The sequence below is a fragment of the Crocodylus porosus genome, unplaced genomic scaffold (genome assembly GCF_001723895.1).
Source record: "Crocodylus porosus isolate Cpor-Errol unplaced genomic scaffold, CroPor_comp1, whole genome shotgun sequence".
Lineage (NCBI taxonomy): Eukaryota > Metazoa > Chordata > Crocodylia > Crocodylidae > Crocodylus > Crocodylus porosus.
The window spans coordinates 7,906,756-7,922,376 of NW_017728947.1; the positions used below are offsets into that span (position 1 = coordinate 7,906,756).

At 41.1% G+C, this 15,621-nt stretch overlaps 1 protein-coding gene across 2 annotated transcripts; it reads left to right on the top strand.

Moving 5' to 3' along the window:
* The first annotated feature begins 1,170 nt into the window (after positions 1-1,170).
* Positions 1,171-14,455, top strand: SAAL1 (serum amyloid A like 1). 2 transcript variants are annotated; one of them, XM_019551973.1, is made up of 12 exons: positions 1,171-1,413; positions 2,692-2,805; positions 4,664-4,747; positions 5,895-5,974; positions 6,903-6,962; positions 7,189-7,304; positions 8,847-9,030; positions 9,360-9,442; positions 10,439-10,627; positions 11,553-11,749; positions 13,025-13,117; positions 14,298-14,455. In XM_019551973.1, the coding sequence occupies exons 1-12, from the start codon at positions 1,291-1,293 to the stop codon at positions 14,388-14,390; spliced, it is 1,416 nt and encodes a 471-aa protein (XP_019407518.1). In that variant the 5' UTR covers positions 1,171-1,290; the 3' UTR covers positions 14,391-14,455. The 2 variants fall into 2 exon arrangements, with proteins under 2 accessions (XP_019407518.1, XP_019407519.1); XM_019551974.1 differs by having other exon boundaries at positions 1,172-1,372.
* The last annotated feature ends 1,166 nt before the right edge of the window (positions 14,456-15,621 follow it).

Consider the following 15,621-nt stretch of genomic DNA (forward strand, 5'->3'; position numbering starts at 1 on the left):
GGAAAAAAACCCTTGATCATCCCCAACTCACTCTCCATTTTAGCATCCACTCTCTGCCCGTGTGAGGTGAATAGCCTTGTTGTTTCACTCCCATCCCTGTGTGACACAAGCCTATGTGGTGGGCACTGGGAAGATGGACCCACCCAGTAAAGCTGAAAACCCCGCTTCATATAGGGGAGGGGGAGCAGGGGCTAAAGGTCCATCAAGTGATCATGGCTGGGGGTCAACTAAAGAAGAAAACAGGGATGGAAGCAGAAGTCCAAGGTGCAAAAGGAGGGTGCCATTGAGCAGAGCACACCAGAGCTGCCAAACACGGGAGGCTGGGCAAGATGGACCAAGGGTCTGGAGGCAGTTCTGACCTCCTGATTTGCTGCACAGCCCTGTGGTGGCACAGCTGATCCCATCCACTGCCTTTAGCTGGCCAGCCCCAGCTGTCTGGGACAGGCTATTTAAATGATATTATATTGTATTATGTTATAATTATTACATATAATATTTATAACATATCAATACACATAATTATGACAACATAGAATTGTATTATATTGCACTTTATTATATATTTTATACATGGTTGTATATGCATATGTACATAGTTGCTTATAGACACGAGGCACCTCTCAGGGAAAGGCCAGCTCTTCCTTTCCCCTCCTTTTTTTCTTTTTCACCCTACAGATGTTGGGGAGCCCTGCAAAGCCCTCCCCCTCCCCCTCCCCCGTGCTGGGTACATGTCCTTACTGTCTCCACCCAAGCACCCTGATCCCAGACGCAGCTCAGTTTGCATCCCAAGAACTAGCACGTGACGGACAAGCGCCTTGTCAAGGACGGCCTGAGATTCTTGGGGGTGGGGCATCTGCTGCAGTAGAGGGAGGAGGGGGTTAGTGCGAGGTGCGCATGCGTACCTCTGGCTTTGATTCACTGCAGGGAACCCTTCTTAGCGCGGGTGTTCGGTGTACACCCGACCCTGATTCGCGCGGGAGAAGAGCTGCCTCAGTGACTGTCTTCGGTGCAGGGTGCGCATGCGTGCACTTGGTAGCCACTCAGGGAACTGGCCTCGGCGTGAGGTACGCATGCGCACGCCTGGCCTGGACTCTGGCTGCCGGAACCCTGCCTCGGCTCGAATCCGCACATCCGGCAGTGACGTGTGCAGGCGAGTTACGCTAAGAGTGGGGAGGTGGCTCAGGCTGCGGGCGGTAGGGGGTGCTGTGCGGCGCGGCTGGGCCTCCGGCGGCAGCTTTTGTTCACTTTCTGCCCCCCAGTGCTGCGTGCGCAGCGGGGCCCGGCCTGAGAATGGACCGCAACCCGTCACCGCCGTCCAGCGAGGCGGAGGATGAGGAGGCCTCGGGTGACGCCGTGGGGGACACCGTGTACAGCAAGCACTGGCTCTTCAGCGTCCTCACGAAGCTCATCGAGGTGCGTGCGGGGGGCTTCCTCAGGCCGGGGCGTTCGGTAGGAGATGCGCATGCGCATACCCGGCAGTGACCGAGGGGGACCTGCCTCCGCGCGGGGGCTCGGTGTAGCGGTAACGGGGGCGGGGCCAGAGTGGCAGTGGAACCCCCGAGGATTCCAGCCGGGAAGGGTGCTGCCACGTGGGGGTCGCTTGCAGCCAGGAAAGGCTCTAGCTCAGTGGCTTCCAATTGGGAAGGGGTGGGGGGTGGTGTCCTCTCGGGACCATGGGGTCCTGTGAAGGGTGCACCAGGAAGGGTGAGGATGATTGGCCCATAAGGGTGGGCTCAGGTTCTGGGTGTAGGGAGTTATTGGGGCTAGCCCATTGGGATGCTGAATTTCAGCAGGAGTTTAGCTACAGCAGGCATGGCTTTAACTCTAGATGGGATGGCCCTGTGGGCAGTATCTCTGATATCTCTGGGTTAAAGGATTTGGGATCAAGCGTTCCCTGCCAGCTGTCCAGTTAGGCATACCTGGAGCATTAAGCTCCAGTTGTGTCTTCAAAGACCCTCTGCAAGGAATCAGTTGGTTCATGACATGGGGCAGCACTCCATTGACAAAAGGGGTAAGGGAGGTACCTTGAGGTGATATCAGGAGGCGCTACTTCATGGTCAGGGCGGCTAGGATCTGGAACCAACTTCCAAGAGAGGTGGTGCTGGCTCCTACCCTGGGGGTGTTTAAGAGGAGGTTGGATGAACATTTTGTTGGGGTCATTTGACCCCAGTATTATGTCCTGCCATGGCAGGGGGTCGGACTAGATGATCTACTCAGGTCCCTTCTGACCCTAGAAACTATGAAACTATGAAAACAGTTGAAATTCACTGCTCTAGTAGTTTTCCATAGTTGACTAGTGAAAACTAAGAGCTGGTTTTGCCCAGGAGGTGCCTTGAGTCTAAAAAAGTTGAGAACCATTGTGGTAATACCTCCCATCAAGGAGAAGCTGATCAGCAGAGAATCCCACTTATTAAACCTGTTCAGCGGGGAAAAAGCGAGGCAGGATGAAAGCAAGGCAGGATGAGATGAAAAGCTTGCTGATCTTGTAAAGCAAGCCTCTTCTGGCAAAGCAGGGAGTGATTTAAAAGTACTGAATGCTTCTGTGAGTTTTGTGAGTGCTTGAGAAGAATATGTTTAGTCACTTGTGTTTTTTTTCTCTACCTGAAATCGTGATTTTTTTTTTCTAACTCCTTGCATTTTTTCACTGTAGCTCAGTAATTCTAGCCTCATTTTCTTTCCTGTACTTAATAGGTTATTAGCCCTGAAAAGAGTGACTTGAACTTGAGCAATGAGGAGATACAGACAGAGCTAGAGGAAGAAATGGAGAATGACATATGTAAAGTATGGGATATGTCCATGGATGAGGTATGTGAAGCAGTCTTATCTAGTGAAATGTTGAAAGTAACTGTATAGTTAAGAATTTTTTGGCGATTTTGGCCTTTTGTTCAATGTTCTTAATTTAAATGGTTCTGAAAGAGGATTGGTAATATTAGGTCTTGTTTACATTGCAAAATTCTGCCAACTTACTGTATGTCGTATGGAAAAAAATCATACCTTGTAGTGGATGTAGCTGTGCCAGTGAAATACCAAGTTTGGAGGTAGCTGTGCTAGCAAAAGAAGGCTTTTGTTGTTCAGAGAGCTGTTACTCTTCTGGCAACAGAGCTGCATCTGCCCCAGAGAGTTTACTAATGTGCCTGCTGCTGTAGTTAGAGCAGCAGTAGCTTTGTAGTGTGGAACAGAGGTGTCAAACTCACTCTGGGCACCTGGCTGGCTCCAGACTGTTGGGCTCCTCCCAAGCTGGATCTGGAGAACTACTGGCAGCTGTGACCTTTGCTGCACAGCTCTTGTGCCCCCCTAAATTTTGTAGTAGGCCCTGTCCTCTGCACACCCCCTCGTTACTTCCAGCAGCCCAGTGGTCAAGATGGAATGGCTCTGTGGACCATATCTTTGACATCTCTAGGGTAGAGGATTCAGAATCAAGCATTCTCTGCCAGCCATCCGATTTGGATGTCATTGCTCTTTTTCCATTCTAGCTGACAGTTTCTCCTGACACCCTAAAGCAGGTAGTAATTTGTCATGAAAAAGATTAATGATGGTACCATGTATACTTTAAATACTAGGATTAAAATAGCAAGAATTTTTCCTGCACTTTAAACTAATTGCTAGGTCATGTGGAAGAGTTTCCAGTTTGATGTCAGTTGCTGGTACCAAGTTGTTTTTTGAAGGTAGGGAACAGAGCTGTGTGTGTGTGGTCAGGAACAGGGCTCTCGGACTACTTATGGAACAGGATCTGCCACCTGGTGCTCATTGGTTCAGAATTTTGTGGGATAAATGACACCATGTTGGAAGCCTCTGTATTTTCATATGACTTATTAGAGTTCATATGTCAACTAATACGGAAATTAATTCTTTTGTAAATCTTAGAACTGTATAATGGTCGTTTACAATTTCAGTTTTTTAATCTCTAGCGATTACATCTCTACCCTTTTTAATACCATACTAATCTATAGTTAACAATCATGCTTGTTGCTATTAAATTGTATTATGGTTGATGAATTAACCATGCCTATGTAGTCTAATAAAACACTTTTTAAAAATTTTGTGATGTCTTAAGTTTCCAAGAACTGAAATGTTAGCAAATTCTTAAATAAAGAAAAGTGCTCTCTGTTTGTTTAGATTTTTTCTAAATAAACAACTTGGAAGATGAGTCCTTTACTTCCAAATAGGGAATTAATTTTCTGGTTTAATGAGGTGGAAAAAAGAAGAGAAGATTTCTACTACTTTCTTTTCTGGCCTTCTCTGATTAAGTCCTAATAGAAAATCTCTTTCCTTGTTACCTTTTTATCTGAATGTTATGGCATTGGTTGAATTCTTACTACTTAAGGCTTTTGCCCCAAGCAAAATGAAAACATCAGTAGTGAACCAAACGGAATATTCGTGACTTGTGTAAGATGTTAATCAATGAATGAAATTCCACAAAGATGGATAAGGATGGTGTAGTAAGTGGGCATCACATTAGTGTACACATTTACTTCTATTATTAACTGTTCTTGACAGCCCAACGAGAATAGGCAGTCAATTTGGCTGTTGCAGTGAATCTGACAACTTCTTGACTTAGCCTGATTTCCATGGGAAAGGTTTGATAAAATGTGTAAAAAATGTATTTTAAAAAAGAGCAACAGTTATATTTACTTATCAAGAATAAATATGTTTTCTCCTGCAGGGTGTTGCTTTATTTCTTCAAGAGTTTAATGCCCCTGATATATTTATGGGAGTGTTTGCCAAGTCAAAGTGTCCTAGACTCACTGTAAGTATAAGTTATTGGAAAGCCTTGCTTATTTACCAGCAGTAGCAGATAGTTTGGGGTGGGTGCATGTAAAATGTCTCAGTCCTCTGTGTTCTATTTTTGTATGAATTTTGGGGCTTCTAAAATTCACTAAATCCAATTTTAAAATGTTATTTATGTACACTGGTGTAAAAAATAAGCATGGGATCTCTTACAGAGACTTCGGTGCGGATGCGTACCATTGTCAGTGAAAGAATAGCTTTGCTTCAAGCCCAAAAACAGGGCATGTTTTACTTGATAACTTCATCTTGGCACTGATTTAAAATTGGTAAGGATTATGTTTATGACCACTGTTGCAAGATTAGTCCTTAAAACACATCATAAATAAAATAAAGTTTTAGCTTGGCTGCTTTTCCCTCTTCAGAAATTAAAACTAGGATTTTCAGCTGCTCTCACTGAAGTTATTGGAAATATTACTATAGACATAATGCTTTTGAAAGCATAATAGTTAATTATTTACACACTGGGTTTACATTCTCTGGTAACTATGACATTCCCTTCTGTCTCTAACAATTTGATATGGTGACTGTTACATTAAATGTAACAAACATGAATATGTTAGTTAAGATGACTCTTTAATGTGTTATTTTGTTAGCTAAGGCTAGAATCCCAATTACCTTACTGAAAATTTGAAATGCCCATGGCATTCATTACTAGTGCTGGCCACTTGCAAAATTGTTTTAATACTTGCATTGTTCCATTCGTAGAGTTGTAGGTTCTTTTGGTCTGAAATTCCAAATAATATCTGTTGTATTTATTTTTTAAATCTTTGTAAGCAATAGTTTTTTGTTTTTTTTTTTCATATGGGAAGGCAAATGTGTTCCAACATGGCATTTGTGTCCATCAATGGGTATTGAACATGCTAGACTTGGGCATGGGGAAGTGGCGCATGGCGACACAGGGTGCTGGATGGTGGCAGCAGCCGTTTCCTGCGCCACAGCTTTTAGGGAGGGAAGAAAAGTTTGGGACCCACTTTTAAGTTGCTGGCCTCCAGGGGGTCACGATGTCAAAATGTTTGAGAACCCCCGCTTCATACCAAGGAGTTGAAAGAGAAATTACGAGCTGTAGTGCTGCTTTTGCTTAACGCTGCTCTTCTTTGTTTTCACAGGAAATCTGTGTGGGAATATTGGGTAATATGGCCTGTTTCCAGGATATCTGCATGTCTATTAGTAAAGATGAGAATCTTGGGTAGGTGTGTGTGTACAACACCAGCATGCATTAAGTATTGGTTGAAAGCTTTTTGAATAATAACTTTTGGATTAAGTATAAAAGTCTAGTCTCAGTAGCCATATTTCTTTTTATTCAGTTTTTTTATATAAAAGTAATTTTACTGAGTTTCTTTTATGTTAACTCCACTACTTTTCTTAATTCATGTTAATTTATATAAAGAGGAAGAAAAACTTTCTTTTTATCTGCTGCACCTTTCCAGCCAATGTTCAAGCATTACATCAGATGAGTTAGTTACTACTGTAACAGTGTTGGAGATGATACTCTCTGGAAAGTCTTTTAAGTTATTGCAACAAAACAGGACAGCCAGCATAGTAAAGTGAGGAACTGTTCATTACGCATCAGTCTCCTCTCAGATCATAAGCACTACCATTTGCATTGACAAAAGCTCAGGAATGCATTTGTTTATGAATGTTTTGGGAATTGCAAGTGTAAATCCTTGAACAAATGGAAGTTCTAACTTTTATTTTAATCAAGCTGCTCATATGAAAAAAACAATTTGAACATAACCCTAGAACAGGAGTCTGCAACATTAGCTGGAATGACCCAGTTGAGGTTGGAGATGGCAGGGCCTTAGGACCCAGCCACTACCACTTTTCCCAGCTGTCATAGCACCACAGAAGTACCCCTTTGCCAGATGCTGTGCTGCAGTCAGATGGCATGGGTTAGGCAGAGTACCCTTTCCACCAAAGCCAGTTCTGTCCAACTATAGCACAGTGCGATGGGAGCCCTGCTGCTGGAGCCCCCGCTGCCCAATTGAGCAATGGCTCAGAGAGTCCCTCACCACTGAATGCTTCTCAAGCCACAGCATAGGTTGCCAACCCGTGCCTATTTATTTTCTCTTAATAAAAAAAGTTCATTAAGCTTGCTTTTCAACTTCTGTTTACAGACAAGTTTTACTGCAGCGTTTATGTGATTCAGATTCTCCTACTCTGCTGGAAACAAGCAGGTAAGTCATCTTAAAGAATATTGACTATTAAGAGTATGACATGTATAATGGCTGTAAAGAAAACTTGTGAGAGTGGGCTCATTTGTATTTTTGTTTCCCCTTCTCAGTTCTACAGTGTCCCTGGACTTCATTCAACAAGGGCTAAATGTTTATCTGTTACCAATAAATCCAAAACAACTGGTGTTACATTTGTGCTTAATTTGCTAAACCTACAATTCTTCTCTAGGTTATTATTAACTTGCCTCTCCCAACCAGATGTGGCTAATATCTGGGTTGAAAGAATTCGGGAAAACCCCTCTGTATATGACTGTATTTGTTTTATCATGTCAAGCTCTACAAATGGTGAGTTGTCAAGGAGTTACTATATCGCTAGTTAAAATACCGTGTTGAAGTATAGCAAAGACTCGAGTGGTTTTGACTCGGAAGTGGGGTTACAGTTTTGATAATGTAAACGTCATGAGTTAAGAGAAGACCTGTATACAGTGAGTCTGCTCTTGCAGGGTACATACACCTTTGGTGGTAAAGCAAGATTTTAAAAAAGTCAATTTTACATTATTGAAATAAGTATAATTAGACCAGGGCAGTTGGTAGAATGATACAATTACTCTGAATCTTAGTTTAATCTTGCATTTGCTTTGTTACATAAATGTGTCAGGCCTCTCTTCTAGCTGAGCCCAACATAGTGAAAAATAAACTTCAGAAAAACAAGACAACTAAGCAGCCGTCTTCCTTATTTTTGTATCGCTTACACTGTTTTAAGCATGTAGCTTAGTTTTCTTCAACATTTTTGAACTAGAAAACATTTTGCCACATTTATCAGAATCTAGGATGGCTCTAAATATAAGACAACCCCCCAGTTGTTAGATTCTGCAGGGGGGCAGGTAGTGCAGGGGCAGGTGATGTGGGAAGGTCAAGCAGCTTGCCCCTTGCTTGTGCCTGCCTGCCCCATCTCTCCCTGAACTCTGCCCTAAGCTAGAGTGGGGACAGTGCCTGCCAGCACTGGAAAAAGGGTAAGGGGGCAGGGAGAGAGGCAGGTGAAGAGCAGAGGCTGCAGGGGGGCAGGGGGTGCTACAAGGGGAAGATGGCAGGGTGCAGAGGCAGCGTGGGGATAGGCAGCAGCTATGGCTCTGGCTGTCTGCCGCCACTCCCCTTCCCCCACCTCGTACTCAGTTCCAAGATGAGGGGCTCCTTTCCCCGTATTAAATGGGGAGAGAACTTCATCTTGGAATCCAGTAAATATGATATTTTTGTGTTCGCTGCAGTGTGCAAAACTGCAGTGTGCATTTGTCTAGAAATACTAGCATTTCAGCTTTGGGACTCATAAAAATGTTCCTAACTTCTGTTTATTAATAAATAATACTGTTCTGCATTTCTGTTTGAGGTTCTAATTACATGTCTGGTTTCAGTGGGATTAATTTAAGGGGAAATACACTGCCTAGCACGAGTAAGGGTAGCACAGTTAGGTAATCTATAAATATATAGAAATAAATAATGCTGTTATTGATTGTCCTGGTATCAGGATTTGGCCTTTTTAAATTAACTAAATTTTAAAGCACTTTTGTAAAGTAAGGAAGTACTATAGGTCTGCTTTATTAATGTGGCAAGGAAACAGGTAGATATTAACTCCTTTTTCCAGGTTCACAGAGAAAGGAATAGAGTTCAGACCTCTTAAGTCCCCTCAAATACATTTTATCACAAAAGACATATTTCCCCTTTAAAGAGCAGACCCCAATAAATCTATAGTGGATCAATATGTATGAATAAAATATACTAGAATCATAATCCAAATCATGCTTTGTAGGTAGTCCCATGGGTAAGAGTTTTGCATGCTGGCTTTTCATCATTCATAGTGTCAAATTTGATTGATATGTCTCTTTTGTGCAGTTGAACTGCTGGTAAAAGTGGGTGAAGTGGTGGATAAGCTCTTTGATCTAGATGAAGATCTAATGTTAAATTGGATTAAAAATTGCTCTCGTCAGTCAGTGGGTCAGTCTACAGATGATTCCCCAGAAGAACTTCCAGATTTTAAGATTGTGCCTTGTTTACTTGAAGCAGCAAAACAAGTTCGGTACGTGTCCTTTTTCTTTTAGTTCTGGAGACAGAGGAACTTTTTGTTGATTACCTTCTTAGAGCCCAGTTCTGACTTTAGTGGGAGCACTATGTATGAATAACAGTTTGCAAGATTAGTTCTGACATTGGTAGAGTAAACACGCAGTTATTTGTTATTACAAAATCTCTGTTGAACTTGTTGGATGTCACTTGTATCCTAGGGTTTATTAACAGTAATTTTTAAAATTAATATTGCATTTTATTCTTATTAGGAGTATTAACTTCTGTTAGATCTTATTTCCTAATATGGAAGTCATTAATATTGTCTTTGGTTTTTATTTGGTGTAGGTCAGATAGCCCAGAAGGACTGGATGTTTACATGCATATCTTGCAGCTTCTAACCACAGTCGATGAAGGCATTCAGGCTATTGGTAAGACACTTGAATTGCACTGAAATTGGTTTATTTGATTTCTGTGCTGCTTTTCCCAGCAAAGGTGCAAGATAGCTTACAAAAAAACCACAAAATGATTTGTAGTACAGTAACTTGTAATGCAGGAGAATGAACATGAGAATAAAACAACTTAAAAAGCAAGTGGAGGTAACAAAATTAAGCAGAAACCCCTTAAATTAGAGGTGTCCTGTGTATCCTGTGCTGGAGCCCAGCTGAAGGCATGCAGTGATGGCAGTTCCAGCTCTGGGTGGAGCTGCCACCATTTGCTCTAGGTTGGAGCTGCAGCTGTTGCTCCCTCCACTAGCTCATGTTCTAAGTCAGAGCCTTGTGCTCTTGGCTAGATCCAGCCTGGAACATGAGGTGAGTTTGATACCTCGGCCTTAAATGATATGCCAGCCCAGCCTAGCCGTGTCTGCTAATGTCTTCCCAAATAGGAAGAAAAGGTTATTTGGGTAAATGTGATCCCTTTTATTAGACCAACTAAATAGTTGGAAAAATTCTTTTTTGCAAGGTTTCGGGTACAAACACCCTTCTTTAGGCACAGGGAGAGTGTGCTAGCAATGGAGAAAATAGACTCCCTGTGCCTGAAGAAGGGTGTTTGTACCCAAAAGCTTGTAAGAAAGAGTTTTTCCAACTATTTAGTTGGTCTAATAAAAGATACCACATTTACATAAAGAACCTTGTCTGCCTATGTCCTTAGATCACCACAGCTACAAGCAACTGCCCAACTAGGAAGGCTTTCCAGTGTTTCCAGAAAATGTCTAGGCTCAGGCTCTGGTGGGTTTCAAGGGAGAGAGTTCCAGAACTGTGGAGTGATTGTTAAGAGCAGTTTTTGCTAACTAGGCATACCACGTGGATGGTGCTTGTTAGAAGGTAGCTCTTGGCTGACCTTAGGGATTGCAAATTAAGTCATTCTGGATGCTTTAATGGAAGAAAAATAATCCTTTACTTAAATATTTTTTTTCTCTTCTCAAGTGCAGTCTCCTGATGGAGGAAAAGAGACTTGGAGTTTGCTTTATGACCTGGTCTGCCATGAACTTTGCCAGCCAGATGATCCACCAATCATTGTTCAAGAACAGAAGACTGTATTGGCCTCTATTTTGTCTGTGTTGTCAGCCATGTTTGCTTCACAAACAGAGCAAGAATATGTCAAGATGAGAAAAAGCAAGTGTCACCTATACTATTATTTACATTATGCAACATTCAGATGGGGATTTTTGGATGCTACAAAGTTAAGAGATTATATATAAAGAGAGAAGTGATACACAATTCAGTTCTAGCTTATTGGTCAGTTTCTCATCACACCTAAGGTTTGGAACGTGAGGTTTCAATTCAGTCTTTCTCCTCTGGTTAAGATGTGAAAAATGAGAATGCAGAGTAGTCTTTTTTTAATGTCAGAGGCCTCTGTTGCAGGTACTTTAAGAGGTGGAGAATTGTACATTTCTATTTTTTCATTTGTTTCATCACTGAGTGTGTTACTGATCAAAACTTAGGCCAACATTTGTATGCTTACGTGACATTTTTGGATTTACTACTTTGCCGTATTTTTAGTGTATCAGCCCCTGTTTCTTAAAAAAAAAAAAAAGACTGAAAGCCATTTTCAGTGATGTCCAGGTTTCCTTTGCTAGCAAGTCCTAGTTTTGTAAAGGTGAGGGGGAGAGGAAACAAGAGGCCATGATCCCTTCCTCCCCTCTCTTTGCAGCTAAGCTGGACTAATAGTGGGATCATCTTTCCCCTGGAAAAGGTTGGTGCAGGTGCTTTGGCTCTGCTATCTGAGGTTTTTGGGAAGAATTGTTCTTGATGTAACTTTACAGCTGTGGAGGTTCTCTGTTGCACTTCCCCATGCCTTGAGGCTATGGATTTTAAGTAAGCAAAGTGTGCAGTTTGATAGAGTGAGATGCCAGCTGCTTATAATCCTCTCTCTTCCTGTGTTACTGCTTAGCAGTTTACAAACCTCTAATTGACAGTCACTGACTGCTAATAAAATAACTTCGTGAAACAATTTGATTATACATACCCCTTGTATTCTTTGTTTCAAAATCTGTGTTTTCAATCTGTTAAACTTTGATTTCCTGCTTCTATACATTAGATATGCCTCTGATTGGCAGCCTGATTCGTGTCTTACAATACATGGAGGACTGCGGAAAGAGGTCTTTAGATAATTCAAAAGAATCCAAGCCAGATGAGACTGAAAAGTCAGGACTAACTCAGGAAGACTTCCATTTGAAAATTTTGAAGGATATCTGTTGTGAATTACTTTCTAACATGCTTCAAGAATTGACTAAGGTAAGAGCCATTCTAGGAGGAATTTATATATAGTAGGAGAAGACAAAACCTTATTTTTCAAGGGGAGTTTTCCTTTGTTCGGTTTTCTCTGTTCATTTACAATGAGAACTACATACTAGAGGCCTAGTTGCATGAGCTCTTGATTAAGGAATTGATTGGTGCAGCAGCAACCTGTGACACTTGGATAGGGACCTTCACAGCTATTGGTCTGTTTCTAGAGCTCTGGGTGGCCAGCCTTTTAAGACGGGTATGATAAAAGTTAAGCCCCACCCTTTCCCTCAGTGCTGCTCTTGAGGGAGCAGGCCAACCAGAAGAATACCTTAGTGCCAGAATAGATGTGTGGGGGGGGCTGGGCTCAAGTCTGTGGCTGCAGCTGCATGTAGTAGAATGGGGTAGGGGAAGGACATTACTGCAAGAGGAGGTAGTGTCAGGTTTTATGAGCGAGGGTAACCTTTCCCTATTTCTGCATCCACCACAGTTTTTTATAGTGAGGATTCAAAGACCTGAATTCAGGAGTGGTTAACTTAGTTTTTGGTAGTGATACTTGTCACTTCTTTTCGGCAGCATCCTGACCTCACTCTGCTCCCTACCTTATTCTGGTGCCTCCCTTTCCTGTGTGCCTAGAGCTTGTGCGCCACACATAGATGCTGCCTGTGTCACTTGTCCTGCAGGCCTGTCACCTGTGGTCTATACCAGTGGTCTCCAAACTTTTTTGATCGCGCACCCCTATCAGTAAAAAAAAAATTTGAGCATGCATCCCCAATATATGTATATTTATATTCGCGCACCCCATCAGTAAAAAAAAAAAATTTTTTTACACGCACCCCCAATATATGCATATTTATATAAATATACATCTAAATAGAAGTTCTAATATTTTCTTCCCGCATCCCAATGGATTTTGCGCGCACCCCACTTTGGAGGCCACTGTTCTGTGGAATGACTTTTCCTAGTCTGTTCTTGATTGCCGTCTGAAAAGTATTCTTGATATACATTTTCTTATCCTGTATATAAAGTGTCACTTCCGCATTTTTTTTGACCAAGAGTTACTTAGCTGTGACAGTATTCAGGCTGTGAGACCACTTTCCTACCCTTTGCATTCAGTTTTGTTTCCGTTGTTGCCTCTGGACGTCAAGTTCTGTTACTTGTTCAGCGTGTTTTACCTGCTGTGCAACACAGTGTTGCATGTGGCTATATGTATGTGATGGTGAGTTTTTGTTCAACTATTATGAAATATTAGTTAATTTTTTTGTGCGTACTTTCTTTGTGTTCTAGGAAAATATATTAGAGGGACTAAACCAGGGGCATCTCAATGAACAGAAATGTTCCTGTGCATTTAAAAATCTATTACCTCTGTATTTCACGGCGGTGAGTATACGTAGTCTTCTAACATGGATGACTAATAGTTATAATAAGATGTAGATGAAGGGCAGGATTTCTCTGACACATGATACAGTACTTAATGCAGTGTAAAACAGATCTACATATGTCCCTTTTTCTTTTGGCTCATTTCAGATCAAACTTGGGTTAGATTGTCAGCTGATGTAAATTGGCAGGACTCTATTGAAATTAGTGGATTTCTGCTAATTGACATGAACTAAGATTTGTTCCATTATGTTTTTTGTAGAATATTTTTAATATGCACAGCTTATTAGGTGATTTTTTTTTTTTTTTTTTTTTTTCTAAAGAAAATAAAAAGTGAATGGCCTGTTCCCTGTCAAACCTTTAAAATATCCACTCTTTCTGATGTAAGCCTAAGTCTTTACTGACATTACACAGGAGTGCATTCCATTGATTGTTCTGTGGAAGCCATTAACAGAATGTTTCACTAAGGTCAGTAGCTTTTAGCGGGATTCAGAAAGGGAGTTCAGTGTTCTTGTTATGTGCATTAATGAGCAATTTAAAAAAAAAAAAAGTCTTGAGGCTAGAACCACTTGAACTTTGGGCTTTGCCTATATTGGTCAACTTTTTAATTTTCGGAGTTTAAAAGGAAACTTATCTTTTGAGGGACAGGTTGTCCCATAGTGATAAGGGCAAGGTCCTTCTGAAATAGCATTGGCAAGTCATTGATACTATACTGGACTAGATTGGTCTTTGATTTGATCCAGTATGCTCCATCTGAGGGTGGTTATACAGTGTATCCTGGTTAACAACAGACTCAGAAATGAATAAAGGCCATGTGTGCGCTTACCTGAACTTGAGGTAAGGAGTGCTTATTAAGTGCAAAATAACCCATCTTAATTACTGGCGTCATTTTCAAAGCTTCTAATAGGTGTGTTTTAATGGTTACTTCCCTTTCACTGTTTTTGGTGCAAATTATGTATTTAAATAAAGTACAGTAACATTGTATATTGGACACTAGGGCTGAAATATGCCGTGTACTTAAGCGTTTTATTCATTTAATACATAATTGAAAAGATGCTATTTTGAATGTTAGTGGTAAGCAAATATTGGGACCTTTGTTGCAGTGGTATGCAGTTTAAGTGAATTGTGCTTCTGTCTGATTATGCATATAAGTGGACTTGAATGTACTTGTATTTTATTTCAGGTGGAGAGTTTTCACGAAGTGTTGCGTGAGGCAGATCAGACTCTTGCAGACAATCTAGAAAAATGTTTCCCAAGCCTCAGGCTCCAGACCTAGGAATATGTGTGTAACATTTTCCTCCTATGGGATGAACTTTTTGACTATTTCTTTACATTTGATTTTAGAAATCAAAAAGTCCCTAATGCAGAGGAACAAACCCTCCTTGCCTGCAGGCAATTAAAAAATTGTCCAGGTTACTTTGATTAATCCAGGATTAAGTCAAACTGGGAGGAGGAAGAAAACAAACTCTTATTCAGCTCTGTGTCTTGCAGTCTTGTTTGCTTTGGTGAAGCAAACAAGTAGAACACAAAGTAGAAGTACACTTCTAATAACTCCTGACCCTTTGCTTTTTACCTGTCACTGGAACAAGGAAATATGAATGTTTCAAAATGGTTCTGGTGTTTCATAAAATTGCTAGTGTCAGAAGGAGGAAATCTTAAATATTACCCAGCTAAGTGATTTGTTGTTTTTTTCAGGGATCTTAAAAAAGCAGAGTTAAACCACATGATGAATTACTTCAGATTTGTGGTGTCAGAAGAGTGTGCGAGTTGTCACCTGCAGAAATGTTGAAGCCTGAGATTTTCAGTGATATTTGAGGAAGTTTGATAGTATATAGTTGCCATTGAATCACACGTCTCACACTTCTCGAAATCCTCTTAAATGTTAAATGCTTTTATATTTTCATATAGTTTCTCTGTAGTGTAGTGCAACTCACATTATCCACTGTATTTAAACATCAGATATGTTTTAACAAGTTCAGCTTGTCTTGTTTCTAAAAACTGGAACTTTTAACAGCTGGCGTTCATTAGATTGCAGTGTTAAAGAGGGTAGGAGCAAGGTCATGAAGACTAGCTCATTAGTATGCATATATTACCCTGCTGTCCTGATAGCTGTTGGCTTTGAGTATTGTGCTGGTACACATTTTGCTTGCCTTGAGTTACATGTGCAGGTGATAATTTTTAAAGATAGTGTCTTTTTACTATGGCCTTTTCCTCCAAACTTCAGGTTTTCAGAAGTGATGCAAATATATTTTTCCTCAGGCAGTTGACAACATCTTTGTTGTTAGCAAGGAGACCAAGAACCAGAAAAATCTGACTGAAGTCATCCGTTAAAGACTTTGTGTTTCTGGAAATGTTTGTACGTTTTGTTTATTGGGAGCAGTAGGTAACTGTGAATACAGCAACATTGTTTTCATACTACTTTGACAGCTTTTGAATATTTTCTTAAAACTACAGAATTGTAATAAAGGTTGGTTTTTAAAAAAACAAAACAACCCATTGTATTTCTT